Raw genomic sequence first — 19,091 nt, forward strand, 5'->3', positions numbered from 1 at the left:
AAACCATTCAGGTGACTGAAAATAAGACCCATGGAGACAAGGGTGCAGATGAGAATTGTTCAGTTGGAGATAATGAAGAAAAGAAGGCACAAAATGGAGAAGAGAAGATGATGGAAGAGGCTAGTAAGCTGACTCGAGCAACTCAACCGGCAAAGGCGGATAGGAGAGAGAGGCTTTATCAGATGTTGATGCTGCCATTTTAATTCAAGCTGTGTATCACGGTTACCAAGTGAGGAGATCAGAGCCATTGAAGAAATTGAAGCAGATAGCCTTAGTCAGTAAGGAGTTGACTAATGTCAAAGCTTCTATTCAAGCGTTTGAGCACTCTTCTGATGTACAAAATGATAAGAAGCAGAGGATCGCACTTGGAGAGAATATAATGAGGCTCCTGCTGAAGTTGGATACTATTCAGGTATGTGTTACTAAGATCTTGAAAGGCGATGCGCAGCGAGATATAGCAATTGAAATGTGAAGAGGAAACTGGAAATAAAGCTGAGTTGTCAACTGTGGAGTCCGCGAGAAGCGCTGCAGAACTTGGTGTCTCACATAGGGAAGAGGAGAATATAAAGAACTCAACACAGCAAGTACCGAATGAGAATGAAGACAAGCTTGCTGCACTAGTAACCGGTGTTAACAATGAAGACACAGCATTATCAAAAGAGTTAGATCATGTTGCTGAACATAGTGGAAACTCAACAAAGGTGATGCTGAATTATTGGAAGAAAATGAGAAGCTGAGAAATATGATGGACAGATTGCTTGATGCTGGGAATGAACAATTGAAAGTGATATCAGATTTGACAGAAAGGGTTAAGGATTTGGAGAAGAGATTAGCAAAGAGCAAGAAGAGAATGAGGACTAAGAGGTTTAAAGCAGCATCATCTGTGTCCAAGATTATTAGTTCAAAGAGTAACGCAGGGCAACATAGAGCTATGGATGTTGCAATGTAAAACTATTTTGGTTTAAAAGAGTGTTATGTGTTATAAGCTTGTAATTCTGAGGTTTTGGTAAGGTTTGAGAGATCAGGTCCTTTGTAACTTGTAATGTGTTAATTTCACTTGGTGTTAAATACATGAAACATAAGGGCCAAACTTTTCACTGCTCATTGGCATTATACTATATATAGATTATGCTTCTTGCATTAAACTACTGTACTATGTTAAAAACTGAGATTGAATGTAATTGATAAGGCTGAAATTACAAATGGTTTGGTTAACCAATAATATTTTCCATAATAATGGCGATATATTAGAAAAACAAAGTGAAAAGAGAATTTAATAACAAAATTTACACTCTATTATACAAGTCACTGGACATGACAAGCTTAACAGTTAATAAAACATAATTCATATATAATGTCTCATATAAAATTGTGCAAGTATTTTCTTTCTTTCTTCTTTTTCGAAGAGAAGAACTTCTTCTGTTGCAAAAGCACACAAATTAGCAAAACTTTTCAATTTTAAAAACAGGACACATTGATTTGGTAAATGCCTCATCAATTGGAATAGCTGCTTGAGAGAATAATTGGAATAACAATACACAAAACACTGACAGCGATCGAATAACAGAAGCCAAAAAAATAAAAATAGAAACACAAGACCAAAATTTTTAATGTGGAAAATCCTCTTAATGTGAGAGGTAAAAACTACCGGTCATTCAGACCAAAAAAGAAGTACCACTATAATTAAGTAAGAATACAAGAGAATCTCAAATAAGTAAACAAATAAAATGCTTACATTAAGTCAAAACAATCAAGCACCATAGCATATAAATGTGAACCAAAAACATGAAAAATTTACAAAACCAGAGTTACTTTGCGCACCGAAGCCATATATCACCCTCCAAATCTTATCTTAATCCTCCAATCATTCGGAACAAAAAAGTACATTCAGAACTTGCTATCGAAATTTCAGCCCAAACTACCATTGAACCACTCCCCAACTGCAGACTTACAGTGACTGCATAATCAACCCAAAAAGAAGAAAAAGAATTATCATTCTAGCAACAATATGGTAATGAAAATTGAGGTCCATTACATCAAACTAATCCATACCGAAGTGCATGTTATTCGAGTATGATCACAAAATTGAAAAACTTAAATTATCAATTTAGTAAAAGTATGATCATCTTCATGAAATGCTTGAACAAAAAAATCAATTATTAGACTAGACGTGTAGTTTAAGAACTCACATAATTTTCAAAAGAGGAGCTAGTAAGCTTGACACTCCCAGCAGAATCCACAAGCGATCAAACACTGAAATCCCCGACCTAATATTTTCTTCAACAAGGAGAAAGATTATCAAGATTGTCTTTGATCACAGATTTATTAATGAATAACGATATTACAGAGGTCTTTATAAATTCGAGTAATAAACTTGAATGCATTAGAAATGTTACATCTTTTTGTTTAAAGTTACAAGCTCCACCACTGATTTGAAGTTTTGGCGTTGTAACAGCTTTGGCAGCAGTTAAAGAACCAAAATTAAGTTTATATTTATAGCACATTTAGTTTAGCATATACATTAAAAAATAAGAAAAGTAGAAACACCACCTTTCCCTGAACTACATATAATTCCTTCTCAAACCAACCTATTATCATCTTTTTTTATTACTCCAATAAAAATAGGAAAAGTAAATTGCAAGGAGGAAAGGAATCTACGCCAACCTGAAGCTAAAATTACAGAGCACTCTTCTGATGAACTTTGGATTGAATGAAGATAATGTAGATATGGTTACCAGACCTCAATATGTACTTCCTGAAACACAAATTAAAAAATATTTTGACTTAGTGTTTTTCATCACAAAAACCACACACACAATTATGTCAGAACCTCATGAACACAATGTTTGATTATTAGTTTGATTTTAGAGTCAACGGTGAAAAGTTTTAAATGACACTGATCGGTTTGATATATGTACAAACTGCACTCACTACAACTTCTTCGACTACTTCAGGTACATGATTATCATCTTCAAATATGAAAAGCATATTCTTTGAATCTTGTCTGAGTTAGCTACATATCTTCATCACCTAGGGAAATCTATTTGATAACGTCCCCAAAACCAAAAAGGAAGAAATAGTTATTATTAGTTTATTACAGAACCTTTTCTTGGTATTGGAAATAGCTTATTATAGGCATCTACTACTATTTATTTCATGTAAGATTCAATCTATGGGCAAAAAACTTAACACCTTATGCATGCTGATTCTTTTCACTATCCTACATGAATCTTGGAAAAACAGCGACTCCATGATCATAAAGAATTGACAAAGACAGAAACACAATTTTATAACTCGCAGGAAAAGGAAATTTATGCATGTGTGAACTTAATTGTGGTAGCATGAGAAACATGAAGGTTAGAGAATTACCTGCTCAGAAAATTTGGTCGTCATCGACTTCAATGGTGGGGATGTGGGAAATTTTAGACCAAATTTGTTGATGCTTGTTCTTGCAGTCTTCGCCCAGCAAACCACAGTCGTAAATTTTGAGGAGTAAGAGAGAGGGAGGCAGATTTTCTCCTTCCATATTCTTCAGCTTCTTACAGTATGAAATGTGTAGTTGTTGGAGGGAGGTGAGGCGGAGAAGCTCGTTGCACTCCAATGTCTCCTGTTCATAAAAGTCTTGGATATGTAGAGTGGTAAGGGAGGGAAGGCGAGGCAGCGAATCCAGCTCTGGGTATGACTTTATTATCCTCCCACTGTGACGACCTGAGATGGTGAGACGAGTGAGGTTGTCCAAGTTGCCCAACCATGATACACCCCTCAGCTGTTGCTCGCAATCTCCAACACTAAGCTCTTTCAGGTTAGGCGGCAAACCACCCTCTGGCAACCTGCAAATGTTTGGGCAACCTCGTATGTCCAGAGACTCTAAATTTGGGAGAAGAGTATTCATGCCACGTGGCAATGCCTCCAACTTCGAGCACCTGCTAACATCGAGATGAGTCAAGTTGGGCGTAGCCAGTCCTTCTTCCGGAAATGACACAAATTTGTCGCACTTAAGGATTCTGAGACGTTGGAGAGCAGCGTGTGGTGGCTCTGACATTGAAACTGATTCCAGATTTGAACACTTGTATATCTGGAGATTCTCGAGATTGGGAAAGGCATCCAACGACAATGAGGTCAGTGAATCACCGCTTTCAGATATTTGTAGATCGACCAAATCACACTTCTGTTGTTGCTGCGGGAATTCCAGTTTGCTGCAACTCACGATTCTGAGCTTTTGCAATGATCTGGAGAAACAATTGTCCCCCAAGGATATAACAGACGAACCCCCAACAACTCTCATCTTTTTATACAATCCTTCATAATCTAATATTTCCAGTTCTCGCACTTTGGAAACATCTGATGAGGAAATTCTCATTAATACCTGATTAACCATATCTCCCTTTAACATTGGACAATCTCTTATTTGAAGGCTCTTAAGCTGAGGAAAGGCTTCTGAGTCAGGTAAGTGCCACTCCTCCCAACATGGCATGTTGTGAAACTGCAAACGCTCCAGTGAGGGAAACGGTGCAATAGGCGAAGAATGTTGATGGCCTTCATTCTTGTAAAACTCCTTGCCAATGCTCTTCAGCTCATTAAAACTTTCGATGCACAGGGACTTAAGAGAAGGCAGCTGTCCAAGTGAAGGCAGCATGCAGCAATTCTTGCAAGACTTGAGAGATACACTTGTCATGTTTTGGTACAAGGAATGCCCCATCCAATCTGGAAATATTTTACCTTTGTATCCATCAATTTCTAACACTTTCAAGACACGGTGCGGTTGCAAGCCCTGGAGTATGTCTTGTTCATCACTATGTGTGTTTGAAACCATATCATCACCTGAAGACCATTTCAACAATAACTCCTCAATGTGCTTCTTATCTATTATCCTTGCATTCCTTGCCTCATTGGCATCAACCACATTCTCCAATTTCCGAATCTCAAGTGATGCATGAAGATTTAAAAGCCCTCCTAGCTCTTGGATTCCATTCTCTTCAGACTTGCCTACGATGTAGTAACTTAAGATGTGCAACTGTTTCAATTGGCCCATTCCTTTTGGCATTTCTTTCAGACGAGTATCCCTTATATCAAGATGCCGCAAATTCACAAGCTTATACATGTCATTGGGCAGCATAGTCAGCTTTGAACAACCTGCTAACTTTAAAGTTTGTAGATTGCACAAGTTGCACAATGACTCGGGCAATACCTCAATATCACTCCAAGAAAGATCCAAATAGCGCAGTTGGATCAATTTAGCTATTGAATCACGAAATATATTGAGTCTATCAAACGATAAAACTCTCAGGTATTTATTCTTTGACAATGTGTGAGGTGGCAATATTGCGCGTGCTTTCCAGAAACCAGCTGCATGATCGGTATACAGTAATGTCCTCAAAGATTTTATTTTATTAGAGGAGAATGATTTTTCAGGGATTGAATCAGCGTATGACAAATGACGAGTTAGAATACTCATCTCTTCCTTTTCACCAAGTTCTTCTGAGAATCTACAATAAAGATCCCCAGCAAGAAAAGTTGCCAAGTCATGCATGAGATCATGCATCACAAAATACTTCTCATCATCATTCTCGACCTGCTTGAAGAATAGTCTTGAAACCAAGCCATCGAAACACTCGCAACCAACTTCTTCTAGAGTCTGTCCCCTCCTTGGTGATTGTAAAAGATCTTCAGCCATCCACAGCAAGATTAATTCATCTTTATCAAGTTTATAATGTTTGGGATACAATGAACAATAAACAAAGCAACGTTTTGAATGAGCAGGCAGATGATAGTAACTTATTAATAGCGCAGGAACGATCTTACTGTATGTCATAGGAAATTCCCAAATGTCACTCGATAGTATTTGATTCCATTCTTCAACACGACGCTCTGAGCGCAACAAGCGTCCAAGTGTTTCTGCAGCAAACGGCAAGCCATCACACCTCTCAACAATCTTTCTACCTATTCCTTCCAGTTCTGAGCTCCCATTTGATTCAGGAAAGGATGCATTGTCCGCAAAAATAGACCAACAATCATCATCTGACAGTTGATTAAGGGTGTAAGAGTTATAGTGTTGGACTGTTCGACCAACATTTACCATGCGGGTAGTTAGAAGAATAGTGCTTCCTTTTCTCCCATGTTGGAAAGGGACGATAAAACTATTCCACTTGTCAGCATCTTCACTCCAAACATCATCCAAAACAATGAAGAACTTCTTTTTTGATAGTTTTTCCTTCAAATCTTGTTGAAGTAAATCAAAGCTGTCAAGACTACAAACACCTGAAGAGATCCCCTTTATAACATTCTTTGTAGTCTCAACAATATCAAAATTTTCAGAAACACAAATCCATGCTTTCAGATCGACCCCATCCATCAAATCCTTGTTGTTGTACAGGCATTGTGCTAAAGTAGTTTTACCAACCCCGCCCATACCAACAATAGAGATGACGGACAAGGTATGATCATTGTTGTCATTGAGCATCTTTATTAGTGCCTGTTGGTCACCATCCCTGCCAAACACATTCCCCTTCACAAGAGAAGTGGAAGGAGGTCTCCATGAGGAGCTTCCCGTTGGAATCTCTTTGAGACCAAGGGTATCTTTGCGTTTCTCAAGATCTTCTATTCTTTTTACCACATCTTCTATCTTAGTCGCCCTCTTTCTATTAGACAAATTAAGGAAGGGAGGAAGAGGAATGTGTACCTTCTTGCGAATTTCTTTTCTGATTAAGACACGGTCCAGCAAGTCATCAGCAGTGTAGACAGCATCCCTGAGACTATCGAGCCATTTCCTCACAAGTTCGTTTCCAAACTGTTTCTGCTCCGCGTCGGCGACCAGAGCTTCAGCAGCCAAGAGAGCAGTCTGCAGCCTCTCAACCAACTGTCGGTTCAGCTTCTTACCCACCACCAAGTTGACAAACTCACGTGAAATGAGCCTATCCAAAACAACGTTGATGAAGCCAGATAGAAAAGCTCCGGCAACAAGTGCTCCAGCCATGACGTGATGATCACAACAGCAGGAAATTAATCAATGCGTAATTGGAATTTCAGAATGTAACGAAGAGAGAGCAATATTGTAATAATGCTTGCAAGGTATTCAGCAATAATGGGCATATAGCGAGATACAAACATAAAGATTCCTCAGCAAAAGGACTTTGGCATCGCGTGGAGTGCAATACTGGGTTTTCTCTTTACTTCTTTTTCATATTCTTCTTTGAAGGATGAAACAAAGTATTCAAAAAGCAAAAGTGAGAACAAAGCGAACTCGGAAACTAGTCTTTATGGAAATTAATTAAATATATTTAGTATATTCTTCTTTGTTAGTGACTTGCACAGGGAAGAGGAAAACAAAAAGAAGTTAACACAGCAAGAGAAACAAGCTGAGAACGAAGAGAAGCTTGCTGCACAAGTAACCCGTGTTAACAATGAAGACGCAGCACCGTCAAAAGAGGTAGATCCATTAGGCAACAAATTAATAACAAAATAAAAATGAGTGAAATTCTTATCTAATTTTAATAAAGAAATCCCTTATCTTTATAAATTATATCTTATGATTTCACCAATTTTATAATGGAAGTGTTTAGAACAAACAACATCAAACAGGAGAAAAAAAAAAAGAAAGAAATGAAAGAATAATGCATCACAGCGAATCTAATGTTTAATTGCAGAGGAATATAGAAGTTCCTTATATATATTCACTCTAAGTACTAAAAGATTTAATGAATGATATTATTAGTGGTTTAAAAAAAAGGGGAAAAAAACTTAGATATGTTAGAAAAATATAATGCTCGAGATGCAAGAATGCCAAAATTCAAGAAGATATATTTCTAACCTAAAACATGTTATCTTTATTATTTCTTACTATCCATATCATTTTTCAAGTGTGTTTAAAATTTGAAACATACAATTCGTAATATATTTTGTCAAATATATTTACAGACCCAAAAGAGAGTTAGATTCAGAGTTTGCTACAACGTTCTTGTCACAGCCCAAAATGAGCCATGACTGGCGCTCAGGAAAATAATCCTATAGCAAGCCTAGTATACTCAAATATAAATTGAATAAGAAAGTTACAAATATTTTACAAGTTCTAAAATAAATAGTTTTACATTTTAACAAAAATTAAAATAATTAAGAATAGTTGGACCCTGCCTGTGACATATGGAGCATATACTACTAGGAATTCGACAAGAAATAGGTACTCATTGCAGACCGTTACTCTTGAATAGAAAGTCTCACATAGTCAAATATTTGTTCCTGAAAAATATTTTAAAAAAAAAAGGAGTAAGTTTTGCAACTCAGTGACTAGACAATACATTTATAATCGACTTGAGACCATATAAATATCATTATCAAAGTAATATTAATTAGAAAATAATAGTTGATAATAATAGGTGAATCAATAAGGGAGTTCTCATACAGAAATCAAATCAAAAGTCCACACATAGGCGGCTCCACCTCTATGGGTAGCCCTTTCCTCTTGTGTGTCCTAACAGAATAACAGATCTAACGTGTGGCCTACACGTTAGGCTAGCAACACCCCTGCTGGCTGGAGTCTGAGTCAGATGCATCTAAGTTAACGTCATAACCACCGTTAACTACAGTTTTCTAATACGAGCCTCCCAAACCAATTCAAAACATATAATCTCAAATACAATAAATCTTTAATCTCTCAAATATATAAAGTATCGAATCAAATCAATCAGATAATACTTTCTTATCAGAAATCTTTTCAAATCATTTTTTTTCAATCATAAAAACATATTTCATAATTTAAAAGTGAGTGCCAACAAATACGTTAATATTTCAGGAATATATATTCGAATAAAATCAATATTCTAAATTAATATAAAGCTTAATCAAACATATATATTGTCTCATGTAAAATTTCTAAAGTATGAATTTCATAAAAATAATTATTCATCTATAATAAATCAATTATTCTAATCAAATCAAAGTTTTTCAATAATAGTTTTATAAATATAGTTAAAAACTCGTAATAGCATAAGCCAAAAGCTTATCGGTCACAGCATGGTCCTAACGGACCGAAGAGACCAAACCCAAAGTGCGTCTCACCACAGCGATAATGACCACAACACCAGGAAGTCATTTCAAATCGAATATAGAGACAGGCAGATAAAATTCAGAACAGTGGCAAGGTAGTGTTGCCGATGAGTTTGGAAGCTCCGGCGTGTTTTCCGGCGACGTTAGCGCCGTTCCTGGCGACTAGAGGCACGGCGACGAGTCTCCCTCTCCTCCAGCGAGTTCCTTATCCCCCCTCTGTTCGTGTATAGTGATGTTTCTCTTTCTGCGAACTCTCTCTCTCGTTCTCTCTCTCCCGTTCGAGCTCCTCTTCCCGGAAACCCAGCGGTGGTAGCGGCGGCGCAGCAGCTCGGCGACGGGGCAGAACGGCGGCAGTCCTTCTTCCGCGTCTCCTCTCTCGCGCTCGTCCCCTCTCTCAGACGCATCTCTCTCGATTCTGGCCCCTGATGGCGACGCAACGCGAGACGAACGGCGGGCTCCAGGCCAGCGGTGATGAGGCGCGGCTCTCTCTCTCCTCGCGTGGTGACTCGGTGTGGACAGCTCCCTCCTTCCTCCTCCCTTCTCTTTTTTGCGGTCTCCCTCTTCTCTCTTTTCCTTTTCTTTCTTTCTTTTTCCGTCAAGTTTGGGTGTGTGTGTTGTGGGGAAGAGAGTGAGGCGAGTGAGGGTGTGTGCGGCAGCGGGAGGTGAGTGAGAGAGTGTGTGGCTAGGGTTAGGGAAAGAAGAAAGTAAAAATCTAAGAGTGGGTCCCACCGGCTTATCTGTTTATTTTTTTTTTCTGGTTATTACAGTTCTAAAAAACTCGGATTCATTTCATTTTTACTTCAGAAATTCCTTATTCTCTCTTATTCCTTCTAGAATTTCTCTTAACTGTAGTTCTATGTGTTTGTTTCTATCCCAGGATTAATCTTTCCTACAAGATACTTCTTAAGAAATACTTCCTAGCAAATAAGAATCCTCTGAGGAAATAATTATTATATTTATTCATATAAAATCTCACTAATACATAGATAGTGTCTCATAAAATTGTATAAGTATTTTCTTTCATTCTTCTTTTTTGGAAAAGAAGTACTATTTCTATTGCAAAAACACACAAATTCCAAATATTACAAGTTAGAAAGCAAAACTTTTCAAATTTAGAAACCAGAAAATAATGATTTGGCAAATACCTCATCAATTAGAATAGCTGCTTGAGAGAATAATTGGCGTAATAATACACAAAACAGTGGAAGTGAATAAGTGATTGAATAACAGAATCTAAAAAAATAAAAATAAGGACAAGACACCAAATTTTAACGTGGAAAACCCTCTCAATGTGAGAGGTAAAAACCACGGGTCATTCGGACCAAAAAAGAAGTACCGCTATAATCAAGTAGGGATACAAGAGAATCTCAAATAAGTGCACAAATCAAATGCTTACATCAAGTCAAAACAACCAAGCATCAATACATATAAATGTGAACCAAAAACATGAAAAATTTACAGAACCAGAGCTACTTTGCACGCGCAAGCCATATCTCATCCTCCAAATTTTATCATAATCGTCTAACCATTAAGAATGAAAATGTATATCCAAAACTCGCTATCAAAATTTTAGCACAATCCAAGATTGAACCACTCCCCAACTGCAGATTTGTAATGACTGCATAATCAACCCAAAAAGAAAAAAAAAATTATCATTCCAATAATAATATGGTAATGAAGATTAAGGTCCATTACATCAAAATTAATCCATATCAAAGTGCATATTATTCACGTAGTTAGCACGACTAAGTGTCAAAAGAGACGAGAAAAATTTTTACGCAAGTATATACATGCTCCCCAACCTGCAATTGTCAAAAAGGTTGCACAATGAATAACAACATAGATGTATTTATAAATTCATGTAATAAACTTGAATGCATTAAAAATGATACTTTTTTTGGAAACTTCTTTGCGCTTAGCTAAAGAGAAATCGAGAGCTAGTTAAAAGATCACGGATATACATCTTTTAGTTTAAATTTACAAGCTCCACTGAATTGCAGTTTTGGCATTGTAAGAGCTTTGGCAGCAGTTATAGTACATTTAGTGTAGCATATACATCAAAAAATGGAAAGGTAGAGACACCATCTTTCCCTGAACTACACATAACTAATTCCTTCTCATATCAAGCTAGCATCATCTCTTTATCTTTCTCCCAACAAAAATAGAAAAAGTAAATTGTAAGGAGGAATAGAGTAACTATACCAACCTGAAGCTAAAATTGTAAGGATGAATTTCGGACTGAATGAAGATAATTAAGATATGGTTACCAAACCTCAAGTGTACTTCCTGAAACACAAATTAAAAAACATTTCAAAACTTAGTGTTTGTCATCACAAAAACCACACACATAATTATGTCAGAACCTCATGAACACAATGTTCGATCATTGGTTTGATTTTAGAGACAACAGTGAAAGGAAATGACACCCATTGGTTTGATATATGTACAAACTGCTCACACCATATTGAGTGAAGTTGATAGGAACGAAATTGTTGTGGATGGCATCACTACAACTTCTTCGACTATTTCAGGTACATGATTGTCATCTTCAAATGTGGAAAGCATATTCTTTGTCACCTTGGGAAATCTGTTTGATAACGTGTCCAAATCCAAAAAGGAAGAAATAGTTATTATTACAGAACCTTTTCTTAGTATTAGAAATAGCTTATTATAATAAGCATCTACTACTATTTATTTTATTTAAGATTCAATCTATGATCATACAGAATTGCCAGACAGAAACACAATTTTATAACTCTTTCCTTTCCACAAATCAAGTTATGATTTATTTTTTCTCTGTGAAAAAAGCAAAAAAGAAAGAAAATTATAAACAGGAATAGAAAAATATACCAACAACAACAAAAGCTTTTCAATAATGAGTGCCACCAACTTTCTCCATCATGTCTTTGCTTTTCAATAACTTGAAGCCAAAATCAGAAAACACAGTTTCTGGTTCCCAACACATCAATCGAGCTTAATTACCACCTCAAATGAACTTAGAATTAAATGAAGATGTATAGCCAATGTATAAGATTACATCTCGATATGTGCACAAGCTACCCATAGAAGATTGTAAAAACAATAAATTTGATACATCGATTTGTTTTAAAAAAAAAAAAAACCCAAATGTTGGATACACAGAAAAGATGTTCCATATCGTTCAATATTTGTTTAGGGTAATTCTTATCTACCTCTTTAAATGCGATTTTTTTAATAAAATATGAGAGTTAACAAGTGTTTCATATAGCAAAGACTGTTTCTCAGAGTAATAAAGGATATTTGTTTAATTACCTCAGCAAACTGAGAGCTTTTCCGATAAATGAAAGAAAAGAATGCAAATTTTGCAGTTGGCATATGAGTTCAAGTGGTTAATGTTGTTTAAAGAAAGAGAAAAAAAATTTACTTGAAGGAAAAGGAAATTTATGCATGTGTGAATTTCATTGTTGGTAGCATGACAAACATGAAGGTTAGAGAATTACCTGCTCAAAAATCTGTTCTCAGAAAATTTGTCTGCCATTGACTTGAATGGTGGGGATGTGGGAAATTTTGGACCAAATTTGTTGATGCTTGTTCTTGCAGTGATTGCCCAGCAAACCACAGCCGTTAAGTTGAAGTAGTAAGAGAGAGGGAGGCAGCTTTTCTCCTTCCATATTCTCCAGCTTATGACAGGATAAAATGTGTAGTTGTTGGAGGGAGGTGAGGCGGAGAAGCTCATTGCACTCCAATGTCTCCAGATTATGAAAGTAATGGATATGTAGAGTGGTAAGGGAGGGAAGGCGAGGCAGCGAACCCACCTCTGGGTATGACTTTATTCTGCTCTCCCTGCCATCACCAAGAATCATGAGATGAGTGAGGTTGTCCAAGTTGCCCAACCATGATACACCCCTCACTTGTTCCTTGCATCCTCCTACACTAAGCTGTTTCAGGTTAGGCGGCAAACCACCCTCTGGCGACCTGCAAATGTTTGGGCAACCTTGTATGTGGAGAGACTCTAGATTTGGGAGAAGACTATTCATGCCACGTGGCAATGCCTCCAACTTGTGGCATTTTGTGACGCGGAGATGAGTCAAGTTGGGTGCAGCCAGTCCTTCTCCTGCAAATGACACTAATTTAGGGCATTCATAGACGGTGAGACTTTGAAGAGCAGCGTGTGGTGGCTTTGACACTGAAACTGATTCCAGATTTGAACACCTGAATATCTCCAGATTCTGGAGATTGGGAAAGGCATCCAACGACAATGAGGTCAGTAAATCACAGCTCTCTTGTATCTGTAGATCTACCAAATCATATTTCTGTTGTTGCTGGAGTAATTCAATTTGGCTGCACCTATATATTCTGAGCTTTTGCAAAGATTTGGGTAAACAATTTCCCCCCAAGGATACAACAGATGAACACCATGAGATTTCTATTTCTTGGAGGGAAGTTAGATGGTGGATGATCCTTGCCTTCAATGCATACTCCGTCACAGATTCAAATCCCCTAATTGTTAAACTATCCCCAGCAAGTCTCATCTTTTGATGCTGTCCTTCTCCTATTTCCAGTTGGCGCACTTTGGAAACATCCGATGAGGAAGAAACGATTCTCTTTAATACCTGATTAACCATATCTCCCTTTAACATTGGACACTCTCTTATCTCAAGGCTCTTAAGCTGAGGAAAGGCTTCTGACTCAGGTAAGTGCCACTCCTCCCAACATGACATCTTATCAAATTCCAATGACTCCAGTGAGGGAAACGGTGCAATAGGCGAAGAATGTTGATGGCCTTCATTCTTGTAAAACTCCTTGCCAATGCTCTTCAGCTCATCAAAACTTTCAATGTGGAGGGACTTTAGAGATGGCAGCTGTCCAAGTGAAGGCAGCATGCAGCAATTCATGCAAGACTTGAGAGATACACGTGTCATGTTTTGGTACAAGGAATGCGCAATCCAATCTGGAAACATTTTCCCTTTGTATCCCTTGATTCTCAACACTTTCAAGACACGGTGCGGTTGCAAGCCCTGGAGTACATCTTCTTCATCAGTATGTGTGTTTGAAACCATATCATCACCTGAAGATAGAGACCATTCCAACAATACTTCATCAACGTGCTTCTTATCTATTATCCTTGCTCTCCTTGCCTCATTGCCATCAACCACATTTTCCAATTTCTGAATCTTAAGCGATCCACGAAGATTTATAAGCCCTCCTAACTCTTCCATTCCATTGTCATCTTGCTTTCCCACCACAAAGTTGCTTAAAGTGTGCAACTGTTTTAATTTGCCCATTCCTTTTGGCATTTCTTTCAGAGGAGTACCCCTTATATTAAGATGCCGCAAATTCACAAGATTATACATGCCATTGGGCAGCATAGTCAGCTTTGAACAGCCTTTTAACTTCAAAGTTTGTAGATTGCACAAGTTGCATAATGACTCGGGCAATATCTTAACAGCACTCCAAGTGAGATCCAAATAGCGTAGGTTGATCAAGTCACCCAGGCTACTAGGCAACATAGTCAGCTTTGAACAGCCTTCTAACTTCAAAGTTTGTAGATTGCACATGTTGCATAATGACTCGGGCAATATCTTAATAGCACTCCAAGAGAGATCCAAATAGCGCAATTGGATCAATTTTTTAGCTGTTGAATAAGGAAATATATTGAGTGTATGAACGGACAAAACTCTCAAGTATTTATTCCTTGACAATATGTCACATGGTAATGTTGCGCGAGTTCCATGATTGATATACAATAATGTCCTCAAAGATTCTATTTTACTAGAAGAGCATGTTTCCTTACGGATTGAACGATCGACTAACAAATGACGAGTTAGAATACTCCTCTCTTTCTTTTCACCAAATTCTGAAAATCTACAATAAAGACCTCCAGCAAGAAAAGTTGCCAAGTCATGCATGAGATCATGCATCACGAAATACTTCTCATCATCGTTATCGACCTGCTTGAAAAATAGTCTTGAAGCCAAATCATCAAAACACTTGCAACCAACTTCTTCTAAAGTTTGTCCCCTCGGTGGTTGTAAAAGGTCTTCAGCAATCCAAAGCAAGATTAGTTTATCTTTATCAAGTTTATGATCTTTGGGATACAATGAACAATAAACAAAGCAACGTTTTAAATGAGTAGGAAGATGATGATAACTTAATAACAATGCAGGAACAATCTTACAATTTTCCACGGGAAAGTCCCAAATGTCACTCAATAGTATTTTATTCCATTCTTCAACACGATGCTCTGAGCGCAACAAGCGACCAAGTGTTTCTGCGGCTAACGGCAAGCCATCACACCTCTTGACAATCTTTCTACCTATTCCTTCCAGTTCTGAGCTTCCATTTGATTCTGGAAAGGATGCATTGTCGGCAAAAATAGACCAACAATGATCATCTGACAGTCCCTTGAGAGAGTAAGAGTTATAGTGTTGGACTATTCGACCAACATTTACCTTACGGGTAGTTAGAAGAATAGTGCTTCCCTTTCTCCCATGTTGAAAAGGGGTGATAAAACTATTCCATTTGTCAGCATCTTCACTCCAAACATCATCCAAAACAATGAAGAACTTCTTTTCTGACAGTTTTTTCTTCAAATCTTGTTGAAGTAAATCAAAACTATCAAGACTACAAATACCTGAAGAGATCCCCTTTATAACATTCTTTGTAGTCTCAACAACATCAAAATTTTCAGAAACACAAATCCATGCTTTCAGGTCAACCCCGTCCATCAAATCCTTATTGTTGTAGAGCCATTGTGCTAAAGTAGTTTTACCAACCCCGCCCATACCAAGAATAGAGATAACGGACAAGTTATGATGATTGTTGTCATTGAGCATCTTCATTAGTGCCTGTTGGTCACCATCCCTGCCGAACAAATTCCCCTTGACAAGAGAAGTGGATGGAGGTCGCCATGAGGAGCTACCCGTTGGAATGTCTTTGAGACCAAGGGTATCTTTGCGTTTCTCAAGATCTTCTATTCTTTCAACCACCTCTTCTATCTTAGTCACCATCTTCCTACAAGACAAATCAAGGAAGCGAGGACGATGAATGCGTGTCTTGTTGCGAATTTGAGCTTTGATAAAGAGACGGTCCAGCAAGTCATCAGCAGTGTAGAGAGCATCCTTTAGACTATCAAGCCACTCCCTAACGAGTTCGTTTCCAAACTGCTTCTGCTCAGCGTCAGCAGCCAGAGCTTTGGCAGCCAAGATAGCAGTCTTGAGCCTGTCAACCAACTTCCGGTCCAGCTTCTTGCCCACCACCAAGTTGACAAACTCACGTGAAATGAGCCTCTCAAGAACAACGTTGATGAAGCCAGAAAGAAGTGCTTCAGCCATAGTATGATGATCAGAAAAACAGGAAATGAATGAGTGAGTGATTGGATTTTGTGAATGTAAGGAAGAGAGAGGAATATTGCAATAATGGTGCAAGGTAAAGGTATTCAGCAATAATTGTAAGCAGTGGAGTGCATAGCTGACTTTGCAGTTGTCTTCATTTTTATCTTCTTCTTTGAAGGATGAAACAAAGTATTCAAAAAATCTAAAGTGTGACCAATGGAAACTAGTCTTTGTGGAAATTAATAGTGTTTAGACAATGGCTTCACGCGGTACCTGTCTTTAAGCACTTTTCTTAATGTCCTATGCTTAGTTTGTTTGTAATATAACATTTTTTTATTCTTTTATGTTATTCTTGTATTTAGACTAATTAACATATAATAGTATTTGATTTGTCCTACAAAACTTGTACCAATATTAGATAATTAACTACATAAATATTTTAGTGATGAAATTATTATTTTATAGTTTTGTCTATCATCACATTATTTTTTATTTTTTTATGTAATTTTTAATCTTATATTTTAATCTATTTTTACTCTTTATTTATGTAGGTTATTTTATGCCTTAAATAATAATGCTATTTCTTTTTAATAGATATAAATTAGCTAGTTAATAAAACTAGTTTATTCTCCCTTTTCATTCTCACTTCCATTTATTTTTACTATATAAATTAACATTTATTTCATACATTTAATTTCTTTATCTCTTTTGATATAATCTTATGCTTCTCACTGTTTCTCTTCTATCCTTGGTAATGTATATTTTGTACAATTATTTAAAAAATTTGGTTGATGACTATAGTTCTTTATTTTAGTTTGCTAAATAATTTGTACATTATATGTTGAGTGATGAATTTCTAAACACTATAATGTATGATGTTCTTATAATATTTTTATGTTTTTTTCTTATTTTTAATCTAATTGTATTTATCAATTATATATTATCTTTGTCACTTATATATTATTTTTTTTTCAAAAATTTACATTTTTAATATTATCTAGAGCAAACTACCAAAATGGTACCTGAAAGTTCGCATCGCTGATAAAACGGACTCCAAAAGATGCTAATGATAAATAAGTCCCTTAAAGATTTAAAAAGACGACAAAAAAATTAGATATTTAATGTATATTCTAAAAAATAATTTTAGATATAAAATTTTAACGCAAAATTTTCAATCATGATTAGAAAAATAATATATTCTCATTCTTAAAATTTGGTAATTTTTTGTCAAGTGAAGTTTAAAAAAAAATCTCGATATCAAATTTTATTCCGAATTTTTTTATGCACCTTCTAAATAATTATTCAAATTATTGCAACAAAATTTAGATCTATTGGATAAGTGGTTTGCTAAATAAAAAAGTTTTTGTTATTTACAAAAAATATAATATTTATTAGTTATTTTTGTTGTATTTTCAAATATAATTTACAAGATTGCTCTGGGTTTATTAATCCTTTGGTGTTAAAAATCCGAGATATCATGTCTTGGAAATGGTGTGCTGATCTTCGGTTGATCTTGAGAGATGCAAATACAGTAGCAGACATCATGGCAAAGACTGCAATGAGGACTATTTCTCCCCAAGTGGAGCTTCCATTGCCTTGGAAGGAGTTTGAGAATAGTATTCAGCGGGACTGCCTTTCTTAAGCAGTTTCTTGTTTTTTTTTTCTTTCTTAGTTTTTGTTTATTTTCTTTTAAGTCACAAAAAAAAAAAAAATCATTCAGAGGTTGTTTTATCGATAACATCATAACATCTTTCAAGAATCTTCTTGTTAGCAGCGTAATTTTTTCGATACCAAATTAGTAGTTAACCCTATTATTTATTTATAATAATAATGTTAAAAATACATAATGTCATGATTCATAGATTATGTCATTTTTAATTATTGAAACATTATATTCATATTTGTATTACATCTAATAATTTTATTCTTGCAGCATAGTATTTAATTTGGGTTTAAATCTAGTTGTTTTAGTTACGAGCCCTTCTCCTTCTTCCAACATCATTGCTGCTGCATTGTTAGTTTCATTAATCAGTGGAAAAGGCAGAAACATCATTTTGTGATGAAGTTCATATAAATCAAGGTAATCATAAAACTTGCTTACACATTAAGATGGATGGTACATAAGTACATTGGATATGTTTGAAATTGAATTGCTAAAACTCATGAGAGCTGAGCATCACAGGCGGCGTGTATGTAACAATGATAGATGTAGAGCGTGTATCTAACATGAGAGCCCATATAGCAACCCGAACCAACTCGTATACCTGGTCATAATTATATATATAACTTTTATGTGTTTTCTAACTCATAACGCTAATCCTATCTCACTAATGTTTAGATTTTAATGTGTTTTGGTTTTAGTTTCTTTCAAAGATTATTCACTAGACTTTTGTATTTAACTTCTAATATTTCTATTGCACTTTTATATTTTCATTAGACAAAATTATTTAGTATTAATATGTTTGGATTTTGATCAGTTTAATTTTTAATATATTTCATATTTAATATGTTTGCATTATTTCTGTTGATGTTACATGTTTATTGTATTTCTTGAATTTTTAAGATAAAAATTTGCCAATTTGGTTTTTTTTTTAATGAACTTCAAAGTCATCAGGTACCCGCTACCCGAACCGAACCAATCTGCTCTTAATCGGTTGGGTTTGATTCGGGTACAAGCACAAAAAAATACAAATCTGAACCAAACCAGACCAATTACTTTTTGATCGGTTCAATTCTAAT

At 36.1% G+C, this 19,091-nt stretch overlaps 2 protein-coding genes across 6 annotated transcripts; both read right to left on the minus strand.

Annotated features, from left to right (window-relative positions):
* Positions 1-1,604: 1,604 nt before the first annotated feature.
* Positions 1,605-8,232, minus strand: LOC112726433 (putative disease resistance RPP13-like protein 1). Of its 2 annotated transcripts, none has more exons than XM_025775816.3 (4): positions 3,370-8,232; positions 2,665-2,755; positions 2,190-2,267; positions 1,605-1,957 (listed from the first exon to the last, which is right to left on the minus strand). In XM_025775816.3, exon 1 carries the CDS (start codon positions 6,971-6,973, stop codon positions 3,374-3,376), a length of 3,600 nt encoding a protein of 1,199 aa, XP_025631601.1. In that variant the 5' UTR covers positions 6,974-8,232; the 3' UTR covers positions 1,605-1,957; positions 2,190-2,267; positions 2,665-2,755; positions 3,370-3,373. The 2 variants fall into 2 exon arrangements, with proteins under 2 accessions (XP_025631601.1, XP_025631602.1); XM_025775817.3 differs by having other exon boundaries at positions 2,190-2,277.
* Positions 8,233-10,378: 2,146 nt separating this feature from the next.
* Positions 10,379-16,610, minus strand: LOC112726434 (putative disease resistance RPP13-like protein 1). Of its 4 annotated transcripts, none has more exons than XM_072210101.1 (5): positions 12,519-16,610; positions 11,890-11,988; positions 11,500-11,626; positions 11,246-11,325; positions 10,379-10,657 (listed from the first exon to the last, which is right to left on the minus strand). In XM_072210101.1, exon 1 carries the CDS (start codon positions 16,350-16,352, stop codon positions 12,537-12,539), a length of 3,816 nt encoding a protein of 1,271 aa, XP_072066202.1. In that variant the 5' UTR covers positions 16,353-16,610; the 3' UTR covers positions 10,379-10,657; positions 11,246-11,325; positions 11,500-11,626; positions 11,890-11,988; positions 12,519-12,536. The 4 variants fall into 4 exon arrangements, with proteins under 4 accessions (XP_072066202.1, XP_072066203.1, XP_025631603.2 ...); XM_072210102.1 differs by having other exon boundaries at positions 10,379-10,841; XM_025775818.3 differs by lacking the exon at positions 11,890-11,988.
* Positions 16,611-19,091: the final 2,481 nt, after the last annotated feature.

Source organism: Arachis hypogaea, chromosome 12 (genome assembly GCF_003086295.3).
Source record: "Arachis hypogaea cultivar Tifrunner chromosome 12, arahy.Tifrunner.gnm2.J5K5, whole genome shotgun sequence".
NCBI classification, from domain to species: domain Eukaryota; kingdom Viridiplantae; phylum Streptophyta; class Magnoliopsida; order Fabales; family Fabaceae; genus Arachis; species Arachis hypogaea.

Bases quoted from the DNA above. Each gene is read 5' to 3' on its own strand.
- LOC112726433 (XM_025775816.3), bottom strand. From the start codon at position 6,973: ATGGCTGGAGCACTTGTTGCCGGAGCTTTTCTATCTGGCTTCATCAAC.
- LOC112726434 (XM_025775818.3), bottom strand. From the start codon at position 16,352: ATGGCTGAAGCACTTCTTTCTGGCTTCATCAACGTTGTTCTTGAGAGG.